Below are 23934 nucleotides of genomic sequence, written 5' to 3' on the forward strand. Positions count from 1 at the left end.
GCAAAACTATTCTTTTTTATACATTGCGCTGTGTGAAATGGTTTGATAATTTAATTTGTCAAATTTAAGGCATTTTTGTTTTGATGCCCTTACAGCAAAAAGGTTCAGTGCTGAACTTGAGTCTTTTTCCAAAGTTCCCACAAAGTTTATTTCTTTTGTCCTCTCATTTTCTTTCTTTTATCCTTTCTTTTTTTTCAGCCAATTGATTGTTTATCTGGTTGACTAACTTTACAGGCAGAATAAAATTGTTATATGTGTTTACTAGTTCTTACCCAGTAATGTGCAGTCTTTATTATTATAGGGCTACCTCTGATAAAGCAAATAAACTTGAGTCAACGGTCGAGATATATCGTCAGAAGCTACAGGATCTGAATGACCTTCGCAAGCAGGTGAAAACTTTACAAGAAACAAACATGATGTATATGCATAATACAGTCAGCTTAGAAGAAGAATTAAAGAAGGCAAATGCAGCACGGACGCAGTTAGAAACATACAAGAGGCAGGTAAGAAAATATCTTAATTTTTTAAAATAAAGTCAAAAGAGCACAACTTACTTTTTGATACTTTTCGATTCTTTCCTTTTGATACTTTAAGAATGATAGAGATGTGAAGAAACATTGCCAAGAGTTGGCTGTGAACTTATGATAGATTTCTTCTACCTGTAATTTTAATTCCAGAGTTGATAATTTAATTTGAGTTATCTAGGTCTTTCCCTTTTTTTTCTCTTCTGAGCTTATATATGTTTTGGGGCATTTTATTGTTTATTAGCATTTCTGGTAACCGGTAATAATTGCCTAGAGAATGGAGCTATAACTGATAATATTGCTATTTATCAGACAACCTAGAGAAACATTAGAATGGAAGGCTGATTTTATTTTTTTTTTACTTAATTATTATTTGGGTATTTTAAAATTTATGTTAACTCTTATTTACATGCTATTTTCACAGCTATTTAGGATTACTTGATTATATTCTTACTATAAATTTTATTTCCAGTTTCTCATTTATTAAACTCTGAAAAACTATTAATATTATATACTCTTGTTATCTACTTCTGTTCCTGACAAAAGGTTCAAGATCTTCACAATAAACTTTCCTCTGAATCCAAAAGGGCAGATACACTAGCATTTGAAATGAAGCGGCTTGAGGAAAAACATGAAGCTTTACTTAAGGAAAAAGAGGTACACATGAGTATAGTTGATAAGTAATATGTCTGTCTTCTCTTTTAGTATTTAACTATCCTTGCTGTTCTAAGAGTGGAGGTCATGTCAATAAGATCTTCTATCTCTCTCCAAATTCAAGTGTTGGTATAAAAGAAAGTAGTAGAAATTTACTGTGCAGTGTTGTTAATTTCCTTCATAAGGGAAGATGAAGTCACAGACGCAAGGCCATATGTCTCAGTGCATGTTTTCCCATTCTAAACCGTCGGCTTCTTGAGAGCAAGGGCCATAGATTTTATTTTTTAATGGCTTTATTGAGATATAATTTATGTACCATAAATTTTGCCCACTTGAAGTGTACAATTCAGTAGTAGTTAGTATATTCACAGTTGTGCAGCCATCAACACAGTCAAATTTTAGAGTAGTGTCATCACCTGATTAGTATACTACTGACAGCTGCCCTGCATTCTGGTTCCCCTCCCCTCAGCCTTTGCAACCAGTTAATCTACTTTCCATCTCTACAGATTTGCCCAGTTTGTCCAGAATATGTCATCTACACTTTGTCAGTTTTGTGGCTAGATTCCTTCATGTAGCTTAATGCTTTCAAAGTTCATCCATGTCATAGCATGATTCAGTACTTTGTTTTAATGCTGAATAATACTCCATTCTATAGATCTATAGATTTTATTTATCCATCATTTTATGGACATTTGGGCTATTAAATAATGTGGCTATGAACATTTATTTACAAGTTTTTATGTAGACATGTGTTTTCATTTCTTGAGTACATACCTACGAATGGTACTGCTGCGTCGTGTGGTAACTATGTTTTACCTTTCAAGGAGCTACCATGCTGTTTTCTAAAGTAGATGAACCACTTTTCATTCTCAGCAATTTGTAAAGGTTTTCAGTTTCTCCATATACTTGCCAACACTTACCAGACTTTTAACTTTAGTTATCCTAGTGAATATGAAGTGGTATGTTATTGTGGTTTTGACTTGTATTTCCCTAATGACTAATGATGTTGAGCATCTTTTTATGTACTTACTGGCCATTTGTATGTCTTCCCTGGAGAAATGTCTCTTCAAATCCCTTACTCATGTTTTATTTAGGGTATTTTCTTTCTTTTTTTTTTTTTTTTTTGAGTTGTAAGAGTTCTTTATAGATTCTGGATACAAGTTTCTTCTCAAATATATGATTTGCAAGTATGTTCTTTTATTCTGTGGGTTCTTCTCATTTTTTTGATGGTTCTGTTTGCAGCAGAATAGTTTCTCGTTTGATGAAATCGAGTTAACTATTTTTTCTTTCATTGTTTATGCTATTTTGGCAGTTTTTCTATGAAATCACTGAGTAATATGAGGTTATAAAGATTTATGCTTATGTTTTCTTTTAATTTTACAGTTTTAGCTCTTGTATTTAGTCTGTGATCAATTTTGAATTAATTTTTTGTATATGGTGCAAGATAGGGGTCCAACTTCATTCTCTTCTGTGTGGATATGCAGTTGTCCCAGCATTATTTGTTGACAAGATTTTTCTTTCCCTATTAATTGCCTTGATACCTTTGTTGAAAATCAATTGACCATGATACTGTAACAATGGTTACATTATACATTTGACAGAACCCATAAAAGTAAAACAGAAAGAGTGAATCCTACTGTCCTTTAGTTAATAATAGTGTATCAATATTGGTTCATCAGTTCTGCCAAGTAACCACCTACTTTATCTCACTCGTTACTCAAGACACCTTTGCAAGGGTTATGTATCCGCATTTCCATTTTGATGATGTGGATACTAAACCCAAAGAGTCAAATAACTTACCGTAGGTGATATAATAACTTGGAAATAGTGAAACTGGAGTTCAAGCCATGATCTATTTGCCTCCAAAGTCCATGCTTTTTTTTTTTTAATTACTCTGCAGTTGCACATTTGTACTCCATTGCGTAATTACATTAGTTTGGTTCAAAGATAAATTATCTAATGGGGAAATCACAAGATTTATGTTGTATAAAGATAATTTATGTAAGAGAAAATTACCTCTTAGCGCTAAAACGAAAACTTAGTCACTTTTAATTAACTAAGCAACAATTATGAAATTAAGATAAATTATTATAAGCATAAAGTACATTTCTGGTGGGCAGAATTAAATATTTTGCTTATGTAAACAATTCTTTTTTAGAGACTAATAGAACAGCGTGATACTCTGAAAGAAACGAATGAAGAGCTTCGATGTTCACAAGTACAACAAGATCACCTAAACCAAACAGGTGAATTTTCTTGGATTTAGAAAAGTTTTTTTTAATGGTAGAAATACTGAAATGTTAATCTGTTGCTGTTGTTGTTTAGATGCATCTGCTACAAAAAGTTATGAGAATCTTGCTGCTGAGATTATGCCAGTGGAATATAGGTAAATTTGTTTTTACTAATTGATAAGCTATACTTCGTATTAGAAATGTGATTTTTTCTTTTTAGAAAAATTATTAGCCTTTAGAGTGTTCCATTTTATGAGTCATGGAGCTCAAAATTACTTTGTCTCATCTGCTTAAACTTCTTAGATTGTTACTGCTATTACAGCAGTTTTAGAATTTATTGGAAGTAAAATTTCACAAGCTAGATGAATAAAATATTCTGGTTTTTCTAATATGACTTTTATTGTGTTGAAGTGTTCCTACCCATAAACTCAATGGAAAACCCTTTTTATACCTGGCATTCAAATCCACATGGGTGAAACAAATAGAAGAGGAGCTGTCTATAATAGCAGAAGGATTAAGCAGAAGTTAAATAAAATACAAATTTAGAGTTTCCTCTTAACCAGCTTTTATCGTGGTATTTTACTGCTATGCTTGCTTCTAAGTATTTGACTAATCTGGTATTTTTCATGGTTTTCCTTTCCTTTTTGTGGTAACAGTTTTATTTACTGCTTCAGACTCTAGTCGTTATTTAAGGGGATTTATTGAGATATAATTCACCCATTTAAAACCGTATGGCTCAGTGGTGTTTAGTGTAGTCATGGAGTTGTGCAGCCATCTAATTTGAGAACATTCCGTTCCACCAAAAAGATACCCTGTGCCTCTTAGCAGTCATTCCTCAATCCTGCTTCCCCTCAGGCTCCAGCACCAGGCAGCCGGGAATCAACTCTTTGTGGAGTTGCCTGTTATGGAATTTAACGTATGTGATTCCTACAATAGGCAGTCTTTTGTGACTGCTTTCACTCATAGTTTGCAAATGTGTTAATTTTCATTTTGTTCAATTTTTTGTTGTTAAGACAGAGCTCCTTACATGCTGCACTGGAAAGCAACTTTTTAGTTGTTGATATCCGGTGATATTAATGTCACCTTAAAAATAGCCGTATGAAAAAAAAATACTCGTATGAGCCTGTATTTTAAAGTCATGATGTTGCCATTTAGAAGAACACAAATTAAGATTAATTGAAATTATTTGCTTTTAAGAAATTGCATTTAGGGAGGCAGCAGATAGGAGAACATTACTTTTTATTTAATATCATTCCTATCATTTGCATTTTAGAAAATGCGTATTTGTAAACTTTTAATAATTGTTTTCTGAAATCAAAAAAACCTAGAGACAGTCATATGACTGTCATCATAAGAGTATTCTTAAAAAATGTTAAGCAGGAGGACACCTGGGTAGCATAGTCGTTAGGCGTCTGCTTTTGGCTCAGGGCATGATCCTGGCGTTCTGGGATCGAGTCCCACATCAGGCTCCTCCACTGGGAGCCTGCTTCTTCCTCTCCCACTCTCCATGCTTGTGTTCCCTCTCTCGCTGGCTGTCTATCTCTGTCAAATAAATAAATAAAAAATCTTTAAAAAAAAAAAAAGTGTTAAGCAGGGGCGCCTGGGTAGCACAGTCGTTAAGCGTCTGCCTTCGGCTCTGGGCGTGATCCCAGTGTTCCGGGATCGAATCCCACATCGGGCTCCTCAGCTGAGAGCCTGCTTCTTCCTCTCCCACTCTCCATGCTTGTGTTCCCTCTCTCGCTGGCTATCTCTCTGTCACATAAATAAATAAAATCTATTGCTTTTAATGTATATATTTTCTGAGGATATGCTATAGTGAGTAACATCTAAGTTAAAATAACTCCTGTTTCTTTGGGGATTTGCATAATATTTAATGATATATGATATAATGTGCTTTGAAAAATTTATTGTTTTTTGAGACAGGCTTACAATGTAGTTTTTTCTTAAAAAATTTCAGAAACATTCGTAACATTTTTAAATGACAGCTATTGAATGAATAGGAATTTTCTAAAGGTAAGAATGTAAAAAAATGTAAAATGTAAATTTAAAGAATCTGAAAACAAACTTTGCTTTTCAACATCAGGGAAGTATTTATTCGACTGCAACATGAAAATAAGATGCTCCGCTTACAGCAGGAAGGTACTGAGAACGAGCGTATTGAGGAACTTAAGGAGCAGTTGGAACAGAAGCACCGCAAGATGAATGAATTGGAAACCGAGCAAAGGTGACACGCTCTTTTGTAATTGACATTCGTAGTGATTCTATTAGCTAGCCACAAAATCTGGACTCACAGAAGTGGGAGATGTCATTGTAGTTACAATAAGTAGGATTTAAAGAAGTTTAAATTGTTGCTTGTTTTCAGCCTTTCACTGCCATTATTTTAGCAGACTTTATTAACCAGCTTGCTTATTCTCGAATTTCATTTATATGTCTTGACAATCCACAGAAAATTTAACAAATGGATAAATGGCAGTCTGGCTTTGGGCTGCAGTCTGTACATGGATGGACCATAGACTGTGGAGTCAAATTTGAGCCCCCTCTATTTAAATGTATTAGCTGTTCTGTCCCGGGCAAGTTAAACTCACACTTAGTATCTTTAGCTGTAAAAGCAAATGGTGTATTCATCTGATACCAATGAGGTGCTCAAGAATTAGAATATTAAGAATATAAAACATTGATACAGTGTTTACTATATGCCAGGCACTTTTCTAAGCACTTTTTTGGTATTCACTCAGAAATCCTCACAATAACTCTGAGGTGAGAATTGTAATTATCTCTTTTTTATGGATAAGGAAGCTGAGGTCCAAGAAGGCGGAGTAACTAGTCCAGAGTTATAAGCTAGTAAATTCTCAATCCCACATTTGAACTTTCTGTCACTCTGATTCCTGAGTCCAGACTCTTAACCACTATGCTAACTTGACTCTTACAAATAGCATATTTTGCTATAAAAAAGTATTTGATTTTATTTGACCAAACTTTACTAGATCTTAGAGCCCACCAGGAATTTTAGGCACACTTGAACCTTGTCTCTCAAACTTGTATATATAGTATTACATCAACATTTTAGCTTTCTGAAGGGACCATCCGATATTACTGTCCTGTACAGTTCAATATCAGCACTGGAGATACGAAGTTTCAGCTTTTAAAGAGTTGCTGTAGGAAGATAGACATATGGCTAATGACTATATTATGTGGTACCTGCAATAATGGAACAGCAGAGCGTTATAATAGGCAGGTGTGTTGCGTCATAAATACATGAAAAGAGACAGTCAGATACTTTCTTTTGCTGGTAACCTCAGCGGAGGTAACTCTTAAGCAGGGTTTTAAAGAATGAGATTTTGCCAAGTTAGAAATGTACTAGTTGCTAGTGTTAGTCTCTTTAATTTAAATAAAAAGTTATGAAGAAATGGTAGGGAAATGGTAGGCCTTTGTCAGTACACTGTGAAATCTGAAACAAGTAGAAACCTTGTTCCCATTCATTAAAGATACACGTATAGGAAAACTGAGCTACTTTCCTCAGTTTTTGTACCAGCGAGGACAGTGCAGAATCGATGTGCTTTTGCAGCTGGCACATAAGTATCTGAAATCTTTAAATGTGGGCATGTATACTTCCATGATAAAATGTCTTCTCTTTAAAAAATATTTTCTTGCAAGTAGCCTTCTATGCTTACACTATGTATTATACCTAGCCGCAGAGTTAAATTGCACGAATGCACCTTCATAGATCCATAACTACTTTGACTTTCAAAACAAACAAATATATATGATTCATCTTACAATAGGCTGAGCAAAGAGCGTATCCGAGAATTGCAGCAGCAGATTGAGGACCTCCAGAAATCTTTACAGGAACAAGGCTCCAAGTCTGAAGGAGAAAGTGTAAGTAACTTAAACATTGTAATAATTCTGCTGCCTGTGGACTCTCCGCCATAAGTCCTGATGCCCAAATTAGTCCTGTATTTGAAAGTGCTACCCTTATCTTTGGGGGGTACCCTCGAATACCGTATATATCTGCATAACAGATGCAGTGATTTTGCCAACTTGGAGCCTATAAATTAATCGTATGTATTGGAAGGTGATTTCTATCTGTCCTACTTCAGCAGCTACGCCTAGATTCATGGTAATTCCTGATTGAGAGCGTGCTATGAGTGAGGTCTTCACAGCTCTTCTCAGGCTTGAGAAAAGTCCTAGTAAGAGTAGTCAGCAGCCAGAATTGAGGAAAACTTCTAACAGGAAGGAGAGAGTAAGACCATGATTTCTACCAAAGAGCATCGAAGAAGTGGATCATACCAACCTCCAAAGGACAGAAACTTTAATGCAGTTTTAAAGACATCAGTCACCCCTTATTTCTTCCCTCCTTGCAAGCGGACTTAGGGCCTCGCCATTTCTAATGGGCTTTGACGGCAAACACTGTAGGGGACAGATAAGAGGACTCAGCAGAGATCAAACGGCCCAAATCTGAATGTACCTAGCAGTGTGTCTGTGGCTGGGTCTCTGTATGCAGAGGGGAAAAGAAGTAACAGTGAAGGGAGGAAAGCATTTAATTAAAACAACAACAAAAGGATTGGGCTCAGTGTACGTTAGGTACTGGGGAGGTACAATGTGAGGTGGTTCTGCCTGTGTTGACGGGGGAGAGAGCTATGAGAGTAAGTAGAGGTGAGAAAGAAGACTGAAAGGGTTGTGTTTCCTCTCTGTCTTTTATATGCTTTATATGATTTTCTCTTTTTTCCCCGGGGGCTTGGAAAATAGAAATCGTCTCATGCATGGCGGCATCTCGTATGTGCATATATACGGTATTGTAACCTCTCTAATACAAATATTTTTCTAATCCACATTAGGGAATACTTTTAAAATGGGATCTATCTGGGGGAATACATTTTTGGATTGCAGTATTTTTAAAGATTTTATTTTCTCTTTTTAAAATGTATTAGTGTCTGAGTTATATTTCAGATTATTTATTTTAAACCCTTCATTTATTCAGTGGATGATCTTGAACCAGTATTGCAGTTTAAACTCCTGCTTTTTAAAGAGGAAGTTTATGTTTTAAATTTTATCTTTTAACAAAATCCACTTGCTTCATTTTGATGTTAATATTAAAGTGCTTGCATTGGTAATGATAAAGCTTTATTATAAAGATAAATAATAAGTCTGTTCTTCATTAAAGGCCTAAAATCTTCAAATTTATATTTTAAATAATGATTTTTAAATGTTTGATACTCCTCAGTATATCACATTCAGCTTGCATTTGCTATTTTTCTTCAAGTTTAAATTTTATTTTCATGGTATTCAGAAATATGAAGCATTATTCTTTTTACTATTGTACTCATCCTTCTTTCATTTCCTAACCACCTTTCCTTTCCCTTTGAAGTAAAAAATACCTAAAATTTTGTTTTTACAAGTATATTATTAGAAATACAAATTTTTGAAACATTTATAATTTTAAATTACATACTTCAAAAGGAGGTAAAGAGATTTTGATGTCTGGAAAATTTATCTTTGTCACAATAGTTATCTTACAGCAACTTTTTTTAATTTTTATAGTCCAGCAAACTAAAGCAGAAGTTGGAAGCTCATATGTAAGTAAACTGATATTTCATTTCAAATATGAAAGGGGAAGGGTTTTAAAAACTTCTAAAGTTAGTATCCTTTTCTGATTTTGTTTATAAGAAAAATCCCCTGATGGCAGTTGAATGTTCACCACTGCCACCAAGAAGTGAAAAGAAAAATGTTCTAAGATGTTGAGCCTGCCTACCAGTGATCCCAAATCCTACATTTTTCAATCACTAATGTCATTTGAAGAGTTTACAAAGCAGACAACTGTCACAACTTGACTATGTGGAGATGTGGGATGTTTAACCAATCAAATATTTCCTTTGACTTTCTTAGGAAGCAAGGATGGCAAGGGGAAAAAATTAACATTTTTAGCACCCATCATGTACCAGGCAGTTTACCTTCTCCCAGCAGCCCCTATAATATTTGGCAGGTGTGACTCCTGTTTCACAGATGAGGAGATTCAGGATCAGGAAGTGATTCGCCCTCAGTCCACAAATGTTATGTGGCAGAAATCAGTTTTCCTTCTTAGGTCTGTTTGCTTCCAAAACTCCATGCTCTTTCCACTACTTAGGGAAAAACTAACTGAGGTCCAAGAAGAATTACAGAAGAAACAAGAACTCATTGAAGATCTTCAGCCAGATGTAAACCAGAATGGTAGGTATTTGTAAAGACCTGGATCAGACTACATCTAAGGACTTGCCCTTTTTAGTTGAAGGATGCAAGAACTGTGTATGTTTCTGGACACTCCATAAATACATACATTGCAAATAAGAACCATGATAATTTTCTAGTGATTTAAGTAATTAATAAGTTATCTAATCTTAAAGCAAAAAAAAACTAATAAAATGAACTGATTGATATATAGGAGTATCAAACATTGTAAAATAGAGTTAATACTATGAAAATGTAAATAAAATAATGTATAATCAAAGTAAGCTTTAAACATTGTGTAGAAGGAATACCTTATTTTCTTATGATGGTTGTGATTACACTGTAAAGTGTATTTTCTCATTGAAACATTTGAGAGAGGAGAAAAATAGCTGGATAAAGCAAATTATAGATATTTTTTAAGAAAAAATAATATGAAATGATCGTATTGGTTATAGTTCAAAAGTTTTAAATAAGAATTTATTACAAAGAAGAAATAAACATTTCTCTTTTAAGTCCTCTTATCAGTCTTTAGAAAAAAATATGACAAATACAATTTTTGTGTGGAATATTTTAAATTGTTCATGTTTCATTTCCTTTTCAATAACAGCACAAAAGATCAATGAACTTGAAACTGCTCTTCAGAAGAAAGATGAAGATATGAAAGCAATGGAGGAGAGATATAAAATGTACTTGGAGAAAGCAAGAAATGTGAGTGATTGATCTTTCGAAGCCCAGGTCTGACTCAGGTTGTGATTAGGCCAGTCCCACCAGGGGACTGTTCCTCCTCTCCGTGTCACATCACTTTTCTCCCTGTCCCCTGCCTTGCGGGTCAGTTCTCATGCTCCCTCCCTCTCACTCATCAGCATCAGGTAAAATAAACACAGGGCTTTCTTGGGACAGTTTCAGTGGAGACTGAAGTGACCCCATTAGGGGAGATGACTGTTAGGAAGTATAGAACCTTTAGCTCTTAAAGTGAACATTTGCCTTTTGTGAAAATTGAGCTCTTCAGACTTGTTTAAAATTGTTTTAGCATTCAGTCTAGACTAGACAAGTAAGCACTATTCTGATGTTTACCAGACTAATTTTTCTTTTTTCTTATTTCAAACGTATATATCTGTATGTACTATTCTCATAAAATCTTTAATTTCCATGAATGCTGTATATTTTCCTAATTAATTATAAGTATTCTCTCTTAGAGAATGTTAATATACTTATTTCTAGTTATTGAATAAAAGAAGAGGATTATATGATGAAGCTTTAAAATGCTGCTAATATGTCCTTTTTATGTTTATGTTTTATATTTATTGAGTTGAAAGTAGTACCTGCAGCAACAGACAAATCTCAAGATCTCAGGGCTTAATAGGTAGAAGTTACTTCTTGATCACAGGAAGCCCATCTCTCAGTGGGGGAAGGGCTCTGCTCCATGCAACCTGCCAGAGCCCCCAGCGGACAAGGCTTTGCCTTCTTGAACGTGGCATTCCCAGGCTCACTCGAGATAGTCAGCTGGCAGACGAGGGAGGCCAGCCTAGACTGTACTGGAGGAGACTCGTGATGGGGCAGGCCTAGGAGCCGTGAACCCCTTTCACCCTCATTTCAGTAGGCATAACTCAGGCACGCAGCTCCACCCACCTTCTAGAGAGCCCCGGTAAACATATGCAGTCAGTCTGCCACAGGCCAGTTTCTCTCAACTACAAAAGTGTAAATGCTTTTAGTAGAAAATGTAAAACATAGGAAGGCTCCCAGGGATAACTGCGATTAACTTTTTGGTGTATTTTCTTAACAGAGCATTTTTTTCAATGTATATTGTCTCCGCGACTGCTGACCATAATACAGACCACACACACACACACACACACACACACACACACACACACACACACACAATTTGTATGATCATAGCACATGTGATTTTAAAAGTTAAAATAATAGTTTCCTCATGTTATATAAATGTAATTTAATAATTATTGAGCACCTATTATACTAGGCACCGGGAATACGGCAGTAAACAGGACAGACACTTGCGGAGCAGACTTTGCAAAATAAAAGAATGGGGTTGAGTGGGGTATATCATAATTGACTTAGTTATCATCATTCTGTTGTTGGAAATAGTTCATTTCCATTTCTTTTTCCTTCTTGCTAATAGAAATAAGACTATAGGCAACATACTTAAAACAGAAAGCTTGCCCCTTATTTTGGTTTATTATCTTAGCCTTATTCCTAGGTTAATGGGTCAAATGGAAGTTCTAGGTCAAAGGGTAAGAGAATTTTAATAAGATGCTTGATACGTATTCCTAAATGATATTCTAAAAGGATTACAACTAAATAGACAAAGCACTGACAATGAATACCATATTCTTGTCATCATCGAGCACTATCATTTAAAAAAACAATTGCTTGTATAATAAATATGATTTCATTTTTTTACCTTTATGTTATTTGGAGGGAAATTAATTATAGTAACATAATGCCCATGATAGAAAATTTAGAAAATATAGAAAAGTCACAATCATACTTTTTATTACTTAGAGGTAACAAATTATGATATGTCTTTGTAATTAAATTGTGATTTAAGCTCTGCTTTTATAATGTGAACTCCATGAGGGCAGGTACCGAGTGTCCTGTATCCCCACATGCCCCTGTCGGTGCCTGCCGCATTTGGCGCTCACCTAGTTGTTCTGAACGAACCTCAGGAATGTTTAGCATATTACCTTTTAGTCTTTTTCCTCTACCTCTATAAATATAGGTGAGATCTTCCTTACTCTTCAGATTATTTTAAGTCTTTGTTAATAGATTTGTAATTATATCATACAGATGACCTAGTTATTGGAAATTTGTTTTTGCCCCTGATTTACACCTGATATTCCCGAGTTAATTTCTTGTTATACTGCTGGCTACATTGTTTGGTTGAGTCTCCAGACAGCATTCTGATTGAGTATCTTTTCCCTAACTTTTCGTAATTTCCATAAATGTGATTGAGCCACTCTCTGGTTTGCAGACAAAATCACCAATTTCTATTAAAGTGATCTTTTATATTGAATTACATTTAACTAGATAATGGTAGTAAAAAAATTGTTGCTATGAATTTTTTTAAGTTCCCATATAATTATCAAATTCATTTTAATTAAAAACTCAAGTCATATAAATATGGAAAGTGTTATTTTAAGACCTTAGTTCCCAAAGCTTAATAAGACTAAATTACTGTTTGAGTTCCAAGCCATTAGAGAAGGGAAATTTTATTTTGGGGGAGGGATCTTTCCATTTTTGTACTGAACTTTGATACCATTGTCCCTTTATAGAATGCTGTTTTTGTTAGTCATATTTAATTGCTTAATAAGCCATAGTTATTACCTGGATAATTTTACTTTCTGGAGAATTTTCCACTTTATTTACAGAGATACTAGGGACGATGTTCTTATTTTTCAGTACTTGATAAGATAAAGTAAATGTAAAAATTTTTTTTTCTTAAACAGGTAATAAAAACTTTAGATCCCAAATTAAATCCAGCATCGGCTGAAATAATGCTACTTAGAAAGCAGTTGGCAGAGAAAGAGAGAAGAATTGAGATTCTGGAGGTAAAATTTTCGTATTCACACATCTCCTTTTAATTATTCTGTGTGACCCTAGTTATTAATTGCTGTCATACACCTGCCGTAAATGATCAAGTCTCACAAGGGTTGGTTGGAGTCAGAAGTTAGAGATGTCACGTTTTAGCGCTCTGTGTTTATTACAGTCTTACTAGCCCGTGCGATCGGTCTCTGCGAGTGTATGTACTGTGCTGTGTTCTCTCTTCCCCACAACAGCCAGTCATGTGGGTGTCCCTCAGTGTCTAACAGGGTTCTGATACAGTATTAGCTCCTTTTAAAATTATGTGGATTCGAGTTCATTCGGAAAATATAAACTAAAGAAAGAAGGAAAGAAACGAAACTCACCTTTTAAAAAAGGTACCATACTCAGTTAACCAGATTTTCTTTCTCTTTTCTTCTCCCTATTCCTCACTTGAACCTAAATAAACTCCTTAGTTGCAATTCCTGGGGGAAGAAAGTGCTCACAGAATCCAGTAAGCCCTTGCACTAAAGTGGCAGTCTTGGTTATTAATCATGCACAGCTATGTTAGGGATGACATCTTCTCATTAATTAGCTGAGTCTTTAAATTTTAGAAGTTATTTCTGTGCTAATGATGATATCATTTCTATCTGGGTTAAATATGTTAGTCTGGAATTGTGTGTTTATAGATTTTATAATTGGGCATGTTGTAGTTTCCTTTGCAAAGCGTTTTACAAAACTATTTTTAATACTATGTTGAGATGTGATACTATTCTTCAGGTCCGTATGCACTTCCTTATAATAATGTATGTGCAATTGCAGAGGCATGATGGTTCTATAGACTAGCCTTGAAATTTTCATAATTGATAGTAGGTTTCTTTTTAAATCAATTAGGAATGTTGTATTTCAGAGAAACAAGTTATATTCATTTACCGTTTTCTTCATATTATTTCTGAGCCGGTAGATATGGACTGTAGTGGAAACATTTTGTTTAAAGACTTGACATTCAGAGCGCACACCAGCCTTATGTGCACTGGCTAAGTGCTTGTCCAGGCCATGTCGGGCTGTAAAAAGCACTGAATAGAGCTATCTCTCTGAAGAAACACTATTCATTCTACAGGGTCCAACTTACATGTCTCTTCCTCCATCCAGCTTTCGTGTATTCCTTAGGCAGAGTTGGTTATCTCTCCGTAACCATTTCCATGTATTTTGAACTCAGGATTTCACCCTACCATAGCATTGTTCTACTTTTTGGTATGTGTCAGAGTGTTTTGAGGGCAGAGGCTGTATCTGGTATCTCTGTACTCCCAGCGTTAAATGTCACAGAAATCGGAGGCCAGGGTTACTGCTTTATTGGTAAATTCTCTTAAAGTCATCACCTCTCCTCTCTGGTCCTTGGTCTCCTCATTGGTCAAATAACGAGACTAGGACTGAAAAATCTGTGACCTCTAAGTCATACTGATAACTCACTTCCCAGTGGAACCCAATGAGAATGTGCATCATTACTGATGCTTGAAATGCGGCTCCCTACCAAGTAGAATGACAGAAGGACCCCTCGGACTGTAGGGCTTTGAGGAGAAACCTGAGTTACATCACAGCAGATGGGCCTTTAGTTTACACGTATTTTTCTGTGCATATACTGTAAGAAGCAAAAATGAGAAAAGTAAATAGCAGCGGGTATTTTATCTGCCATCCCTCTTGGGGAGTCTTTGTCTGGAGTGGATGTGAGCCAGATAAAGGCCCTCTTGCCTCCCTCATTTCTTGTATGCTTTTTGTATCATGAGCATCTTGCTGTGGGAACATTCAAATGGTTTAGTTTGTAACTTTTTATATGAATCAGCTGTATCTGGTGCTCAATGAAATTATAAAATTTGCTATATTTGAGGAATTAAGAAATGGATATCTAGGGTAGCTTGCAAATATGGCCACAGGCAATCTAGTATACACATCACCAGGAATTAAGAGATAAAAATTTGTGTTAAGCTTTATAGAGATTTTAAAGGGTTTTCTGGGATATGTTCTACTATATCCTCTTTCTCCTTGGTTTGACTCCGTAGGTTTAGCTCTGTTTTGTCATCTAAGCCAGCTTCTTTCTTCTCTGGATGTAGGGGACAGTAGCTAGAGAATCACTGGTTTCTTGTTTGTTGTTGTTGTTGAACATCTGTTCTCCCAGTAAAGCTTCTGAAATAAAATATTTACTAGTCATGGTCTTATGCTTTCTTAAAGGCACCATGCATGCATTCTCCATGATTCTGTTCCGATTTTGACTGCTTTATGCCGCACAGTACATTTTTAAAAAATTCTCTAAATGAGCACAGTGAAAAAGTGATTCCATTTTTGGTAGTTTGGGTTTATCTGTGGGATCTTGATAGTCCTTCTATCTTTTTCCAGAGTGAATGTAAAGTAGCAAAATTCCGTGATTATGAAGAAAAACTCATTGTTTCTGCCTGGTACAATAAGGTGAGTTGACATTCAGCCAGTGATTGGCTGTTGTGTTTATCAAACATTTTGACCATGAACCATATTTTAGGAGGAAATATATTTTATACCACAAATCAGTACCTGTACATGTTTACATACATAACTGAATAGAAGTTACCCTGACTGTGTGCATTGTACTCAGGTATCTCCTGTCATATATTCTCTCTCTCTCTTTTTTTTAACATTGATCATACTTAGAATTGTATATTTCAGTTTAATGTTTTTGGTTGATTTTGACCTTCTCAAAATCACTAAATTGATTTTGTGACTCCTCATCCTTTAGTTGATACACATGAAGCACACATGCAACAGTTCATAAATATTTCAAAAGTTGTCTTATTTGAGTGAAAATATTTAATTTGTGCTTTATAATGGGTTTCTGTAGAAGTAGGAATATCTGTGCAATGCAAAATTAAGTGCTTCTAAGTACTCACCATCTATTTTAACATCCTGTAAAGCCTCTTAAGTGTGTCTTTCACTGTGGGTTTTTTTTTTTTTTAATCAGGAATACTCTTCAGTAACTGTCTGTCTTAACAAGGAGAGAGTAGTATAAAATTATTTGAAGTGTATTTTATTTTGTCATCCTTACTATCAGCCAGATGTTTTCAAGCATTTCATGGTGTCTTTGGTTCTTTTGGGTTATTTTAATCCACAGAGAGAGTAACTCAGCCATTGTCTACTTTAGCTGCTGCTTGTTTAGTATGAGAGAATATCGGTTTATGGCCTCTGTCCATGTGTGAACCCTGTGCTTTACCACATAGAACTGGTTGCCCTTCTTCAAATATGCCTGCTCTTTTATGTCCTGTGCTTTTTGTCTGTACTCTTTCTTTCTCTTCTCTGTTTGGTAAAATCTGCCTTAATTTAGCAAGGCCTCGAAGGAAATTATATGTGAAATGTTCCCTGGAACCTTCCCTCATGAGTCAGTCATGACTAGGACCTAGTTAAGAACGGGAACTGTGTATTATTTTCTTTGTTCCTCTGTAGCCTCTTGATACATAAATTATTAAAGATATTAGAGCCAAATAACATTCTTTATTCATTTTCTACCCATGTCTTTTGAGCATTTACTGTATTCTGTGTATTACACTAGTTACTCATGATTCTAAGCTTAGTAGAACTCTGTTATGTGGTCTAGTGAGAAAAAGTAATGATTTCTCCTGCCAAGAAACCCAACATCCACAACTACAGTAGTTTGTTATGTATTTTTATGTAGATAGACGATAGTGAATTTAAACTAGGATGGTTCTCAGATTTTGGCATGCATCAGAATATAGGTTAAAACACAAGTCATTGGACTCATCTGCAGAACTTCTGATTTAGTAGGTCTTGGAAGAATCTACAAGTTGAACTTGCATTTTTAACAAATTCCCAGTGGTGCGAATGATAACCTGGGGACCACATTTGAGAACCATTGATCTAAGTTTTTCTGTTGTGCTTATAGTGGGTAGAGTGAAGGCCCAAACACAAAGATTTACTTTGGAACCTTTTTTTATTATTATAGTTAAGCTTAACTTTAGAATAGTATCTTAAGCTACTGTTTTTAATGATTTCAAATTCAGTAGGTTAAAAGAGAGAAACTGGATTTTATGCCTTTGTTTCTTCTTCCTTGCTAACACGATGATATACAGATTTCTCTATAAAATGAGGAAAACAGCTGTGTAGAATTTGGGGGATTAAATGACTTAATATATGTGAAAAGCATTTTACAAACTCTAATAGTCTTATTATTTGTTTGCTTATTTTTGTTCAGAGTCTAGCATTCCAGAAACTGGGGATGGAATCTAGACTTGTGAGCGGCAGTGGTGCTTGCAAAGACACTGGTGCGTGTACTCCCGCGCGGTCTTTCCTAGCACAGCAGCGGCACATCACCAACACCAGAAGAAATCTCTCTGTTAAAGTTCCTGCTACAACACCTGATTAAATTACTAAAGAAAACATAAACAGAAGTGCCCTTAAAATATTTCGTATCCTTCAGTTAACTGCCAGGTTGAAAAAGAAATTTATGATGGTGGATATCAACTATTTAAAAATCAGTATGCATAAAATTAATTTTGTCAGCTGACTTTGGAAACAAAATATAGAATTAGCTATTTCTCTAAGGGAGCACATTTGAGTAATTGGAAGATGTAATTAGGCACACACCTCAAACGTTTGTCTTCTGAGAGTGTTACAATTTCATGTTGACTTGGTATATTTTAATGTCTTCAGTTGTACCAGTAACTTGGTTAATTTACAATGTGTAATAAGTAATTTAAAAATATATCTATATTTGTTTTGGTCCACATAATAATAGTCTTGAGGTAGGTACGTGGAGAACTATACAAGAGTTATATTTTTTGACTTGATATATATATAAGGTTTTACCTCTATCCTCAAATCTGTCATCAGGTGGGTCTATTTTATCACGTAATGGAAGATATAACATTTGGAAGATTGGACTTTTGTAGTCTCTTCTGCCGTAGTAAAAGTGACTAATTGGAGATTTTGCAGATTCAGGAGACTTCGTAATTCTTCTCTGTACCAGCTCTAAATAAGGGCTTCTGTACAGCATGGTTGACATGCTGACGGTATGGAATGAACTGACTTTTATAAAAGGTGATTTTTCTAGTGGAAAGCAAGGCAAAAAAGTATCATTTGTGTGAAACGTCCACACCTGTTTTAATATTATAATTACTGCTTTTAAGCATAAAATTATCAGGGCTGTTGTGGAAAAATATGCTAGAATAGTTTTTTCCGTGCATTGCAAGGAGATGGTGCAGTGAGGAAACAGTCTGGAATCCATTTGATTTTTGTTTACGAATTAAGGAATATCTCCGGGACTAAGTTCATGGTAGTCAGTCCACTTCTGTCCACAGCTCTTCTTTTCAGTGGTGTTGTTTTCTAATTTTGGGGACCATTTTTAAGAGTCACGCTTTAGAACTTCAGTTGAGTTAAATCTGTGCTGTCCAGTATTGGAGCCACAAGCCACATGTGGCAATTTCAATAAAATTAATTAAGATGAAAAGTTCAGTTCCTTGGTCACATCAGCCACATTTCCAGATGTTCAACTGCCATGTGTGGCTGGTGGCTACAGTATTAAGAAAGTGCAGATATGAAAAATATCCTTCATTGCAAAAAGTTCTGTTGGCCAGTGCTGTACTAAACCTTTTTATAGTAACTTGGAAATACTCTTTGATGTTTGACGGCAAAAATAAAAAGGAGAAAAATGTTAGAACTATTTCAGATATGAAACGGAATTGAATTGTGACATAACGAGCAGTTTGCATTCCTTAGAGTTGAATACCTTATGTTGTGTCGTTCATTGTTAATCTTTCCAGTCGTTCAACAACTGCATACCTATCAGCGGATGTCTGGACCAGGGGTCAGCAAACTTTTTTGTAAAGAGACAGACGGTAAATATTTTAGTAAATATTGTAGGCTTTCTGAGCCATCTGATCTGTCCCAAGTACTGGACTCTGCTATAGGCGTGAGAGCAGCAACCATAAGCAACATATATAAGCAAAATGGGTGTTGTTGTGTTTCAGTGCAATTTATACAAAAACTGGCAGTAGGACAGATTTGGCCTGCAGGCTGTAGACCCTGGTCTGGATTTTATTTTCAGCCTTTCTTTGCATATATGAGTATTGTTCCATTTACAGTATTATTCATTTAGGTACTTGGCTTGTAGATTCTCTACCAGTAAATCTTTTCTAATCACTGACAGTGCAAGAATTTCCTATCGCAGTTAGGTCTCTTAGGATTAGGGAACAGCTACCAGGATATGTTGTCACATCAGGGTTACTTCTGTTGACTACCTCTTAGATTTTGATGTTTTTTTTATTGGTGCAATGATATCGTTGGTTGGCATTTTTGTATATTCTTGGAGTCTGCTTGCCTGCAACTTTTAGTAAAATGAAATAGCCCTTTGAAAATATTTTAGCATGCTAATTAAAATTTTCCAAATATTATGGCATTTTGGTATATTTTGGTCAATGTAAGACATCTCCTTTGTTGTTTACTACTTGGTTATAATTGAGATTTTACAAGCTCTTCAATCTCCCTTTTATTGGAATTTATTGTAAAACATCAATTTCAATAAATTAATATTTTCACAGTCAATTGCTCATAAATTTTCAATTATTATATTTGGAATTTCTAAATAATTCATGCAATTTCTGAGTTAGGACAGAAGGCTAGATTAGATTCTTTTTTTTTAATAGAGAAAAAAATTTTGTGATTTATCACTTTTCTAGTTGATAAGTAGAATTTGAGACATTCGATATAGAAGTATTTATACAAGAGTAATGTAAAGTTCTGTATTAATGTGATTAACCATATGGAAATTCAGGAACTGATCAGAAGTGAGATTCTTTTCCACATCTGGTTAATGTAGTGAGATTGACACCCTGTGGGTGGTGCAGCATTATAAATATTCATCACGAACCATGATTTATACATGTCTGTGTTGTGAGGCTTGAGTGCATATGCCAGGGAACAGAAATCCAGCATTTCTCTGTTTGATAAGGAATTGAGTGTCCCAGTGATAGAAGGTGAAACTACAGACCAATTTGGAAACGATCCTTTAATTTTGGGCATTTGCTCTAAGGTTAATATTCCTCTTTTTAAAATAGAACATGTGTATACATATGATCATTTAATGTATTGAGAAATATTTGAAGTTCATTCTATTTTTTCAATGAATAAGGCTATTGAACTGATGATTTAGTATAGATTAAAAATTAATGTTGTATCTAGAAGCATTAAACTGAGTATCCTTCATTAAAATGTCATCATCTTTGGTAACTGGATTGCTAATTTGAATGTTAGATAACGTTTCTACATCTACACCTCTTTCTGTATTTTGGCGCATTCGGCTCTCTGGGGTGGCTGTTAGGCCACAGTACTGTGTTGGGTTCTCCGTATGCATACTTAATGAGAAACAGTCCTATGTAAAAATGTGTATGGTTGTATGCATACATTCCTATTGTGAACCTGTACATTGGAAAGAAGTAGTTTGGAAATTTGTAAAGCACAACCAGTAAAGAAAATAGTATGCAGTTATTAAACTTGATGTCGCTTAAATGTTACGTTTAGTTTATTAAAGGTTCTTTCTATTTTCTATGGCAAAGACTTTGACACTTGAAAAATAGAAGCAATACTTGATTTATTTTTGTAAGTATTTAGGATATTATTTTAAATAAATGATTGTCCAATAACAATATAATAGTTGTGAAAGGTTTTAAATAAACTTCCTGATTTCTGTGTCTGACAGTTACAGTGGATTTTTTAGTGGGTACAAGTGCACGTTTATTTGCTGCTTTAAATGAAGGACTTCAAATATTTAGTTTGTTAAAGAAAAATAATTGCATTAATTTAATTCTTCTAATTTCTTTTTCATTTGAATTTTTTGATGAACAAGAAGATGTGTAAAAGTGATTTGCTGGTGTTCCCTTTTATGTCTCTGGTTTCATCACTCTAATCTAGACATTTTGCATTATCATGAAGTCCAGAATATTTCTGGGTTTTCTTTGGCAGAGATTGCTACTTATCTCTCCATATCCGTCCTCCCCTTCTTTCTTTAGTAACAGAACGCCGTATTTTTAGTTTGTTACATTTGCCATCCAATGATGTGGGGGTGGACGCAGGGAGAGTAACTATTTCTCAGACTCCATTGTAACTAGGTGGGGCCTATTTCTGGCCGAAAAGATGTGAATAGTAGTGAGGGGCAAGCCTCAGGGACAGTGGAACAACAAGAAGGAAGGCACTTGGATCTCTGATACTGCCATTGAGTCATATCAGCTGTCACTTCCAGCCCAAATTTCTCTTAAGCAATTTTTTTTAAGCTATTTTTTTTTTTGCCAGCATCCTACTTATTTCCTAATCTCTACATATTTGTTAAAATGAGTTGTGAAATTTTTAGGAAATGCAGGTGTTCCATGTTCTTGGAACATGTTTTGGAAAAAAGGCTTAATTCTGTTGCTGTTAAGGGATGCTCAGTAAATACTTGTTTTATCATGTGAATAAAGTTCATGTGCCAGATATGCAAAAATGGAGAAAAAAGTGAAATCCCACCTCACTTGAGATTGATCCACATGATCCCCAAAAAACATGATTCTATAAATCTGACTTTCTGACTTAGTGATAAATGCTGGCCCAACATCATCACATAATCTTGTGATTAGTTCAGTAAGAGCAACCAAAGTTTCTTAACCTGCACCGACCAATATGGTGGCTGCTAGCCACAATGGATATTTAAACATAAATTTTAATTAAATTTTATTCCCTCACAGCCACACATGCCTTGTGGCTACAGTATTGAACAGTGCAAGTAAGAAAATTTCAGTCATCACAGCAAATTGAATTGAACAGCTCTGTTCTAGATGCCTAGGTTTATTTCACAGAAATGTAGTGAAGTAAAACTTCCAGACATGTTCCTGTACACAATGACCTGCTCAGAGACAGAGGCGCAGTTGGATTCTTAAGCTGGTTATGGTTTTGATGGTGAAGCACTCCACTCTCTCGTCACCTGGGCTATCAGTAAGTAGTAAAAGCTGCTTTAGATATATTGCCTCTTCAACTCAAATATTTCCCTCTTCCATAAATCCTTCCAAGGTTTCTCAAACAAGATGAGAGCTATTTTTCTAAAATTTTCTAACTCTGCCTTTGTGACCTTAATGTGATCTACTTCTTTTTTTCCCAAATGTCTGTCCCACTATACTAAGTTTCTTGAGATCATTGGCCATATCTGGTTCATCTCTGTTTCCCCCAAAACACTTGGCACAGCATCTTCTACACAATCAGTACGTATGTACTAGGTGAACTAGACTTGTCGATGATGCACAGAATGTTTTCTTTAGAAATCCAGTCTCAAGATGCTCTGAAGAGATAAGGGAAGTGCATTGAAGGAGCATCTGAATAGACAAGAAATTGAGAAATGCTCCATCCGTGGACTCAATGAATAAACTGCCACACATGGATCAATACCTCTGAGAGAAATCCAGAAAAACAGTTGAGAGAGACTTGTGCATACTAGGTGACTAAGGAAATACCCACATTGAAACAGGTAGGCAAAGCTGAAACACCCTCTCACCATAAACCCAGACCCTGGCAATGTGCTATGCAATTGGAGGGAGACCCCCAACAACCAGCTTCTCCCTGGGGAGTGGAAGGTTTGGACCATACATCTAGCATCCCAACTTTTATGGCTGCTACCTGAAGAACCAGGTTCTAACTAAGCCATTTCTGGGAGCTGATGAGGCCTGGTATTTGCTAGTCTCCTAGGACCTCAAAGAACAAGGATGTGGTTTTATTTTTATTTTTCTATTTTTATTTATTTAAATTTAACCAACATATAATGCATTATTAGTTTTTGATATAGTGTTCAGTGATTCATTAGTTGCATATAACACACAGCACTCATCACATCACCTGCCCTCCTTAATGCCCATCACCTAGTTACCCCACTCCCCCCCCCCAAACCCTCAGTTTGTTTCCCAGAGTCAAGAGTCTGTCATGGTGCGTCTCCCTCTCTGATTTCTTCATTCAGTTTCCCCTCCCTTCCCCTATGATCCTCTGCACTTTCTTATGTTCTGCATATAAGTGAAACCATGATAATTGTCTTTCTCTGCTTGACTTATTTCACTTAGCATAATACCGTCCACTTAAACAAGGACATGGTTTTAAATGGGTGCACACACACTTCCTGGGGCTCTTCCCCTGGCTCAGTGCTGAGTGGCAGGCAATAAAGCTCCCTGGACGGGTTTGACTGCACATCTAGCACTCTTTCCCTGCTGCCTGAGGATTTGCCTACTAACTAGACTGCACGTAGAAGCTGATGGGGTGGCAATTACCAGTCCCCTGGGAGCTCGAGCAGGCTTGTGAGCACTTTCTGTAGCTTCTCCCCGTGGCTCATTCCAGTGAAAAAAACCAAGCTTTCAGCTTCTCCCTGGAAGGAGTTGAACGATACATCTACTACCCTGACTTTTCCAGCTGCTGCCTGACTGTCTAACTTCTAACTTTCTTGTCCCTAAGAACTGACAAGGCCCAGCCTTCACTAGTCCCTTTGGGCCTACAGGGAAAGTGGCAGTTTTGAATGACCCAGCAGGCTCTTGTTAGACTCCTCATCTCAGCTCACTCCGCAATAAAATCCAGCATCTCTCTGAAGGGAGACTGTATACCACTGCCCTGACTTTTCCAATTGCTGCCTAATAGTTCAGCTTCTAACTTGCCTGTTTCTGGGAGCTCACTGCACAGGTAATGACTAATCTTTTGGGATTTTTGAACAGGTGTATGGGCACTATATCCAGCATGAACAGCAATAA

The 23934-nt window shown here is 35.7% G+C and overlaps 1 protein-coding gene across 1 annotated transcript in view; it reads left to right on the top strand.

Annotated features, from left to right (window-relative positions):
- The window catches only part of HOOK1 (hook microtubule tethering protein 1), a 64657-nt gene extending 43708 nt beyond the window's left edge, over positions 1–20949 (top strand). Inside the window, exons 11-22 of the mRNA XM_002917198.4 lie at positions 302–503; positions 1071–1181; positions 3337–3424; positions 3504–3564; positions 5493–5633; positions 7192–7285; positions 8948–8982; positions 9531–9613; positions 10218–10318; positions 13081–13182; positions 15545–15613; positions 17385–20949. Coding sequence (XP_002917244.2) covers positions 302–503; positions 1071–1181; positions 3337–3424; positions 3504–3564; positions 5493–5633; positions 7192–7285; positions 8948–8982; positions 9531–9613; positions 10218–10318; positions 13081–13182; positions 15545–15613; positions 17385–17555 — 1258 coding nt within the window. The 3' untranslated portion in view covers positions 17556–20949. The remainder of the gene's footprint in view (positions 1–301; positions 504–1070; positions 1182–3336; positions 3425–3503; positions 3565–5492; positions 5634–7191; positions 7286–8947; positions 8983–9530; positions 9614–10217; positions 10319–13080; positions 13183–15544; positions 15614–17384) is intronic.
- The last annotated feature ends 2985 nt before the right edge of the window (positions 20950–23934 follow it).

This window comes from Ailuropoda melanoleuca, chromosome 2, assembly GCF_002007445.2.
Source record: "Ailuropoda melanoleuca isolate Jingjing chromosome 2, ASM200744v2, whole genome shotgun sequence".
Lineage (NCBI taxonomy): Eukaryota > Metazoa > Chordata > Mammalia > Carnivora > Ursidae > Ailuropoda > Ailuropoda melanoleuca.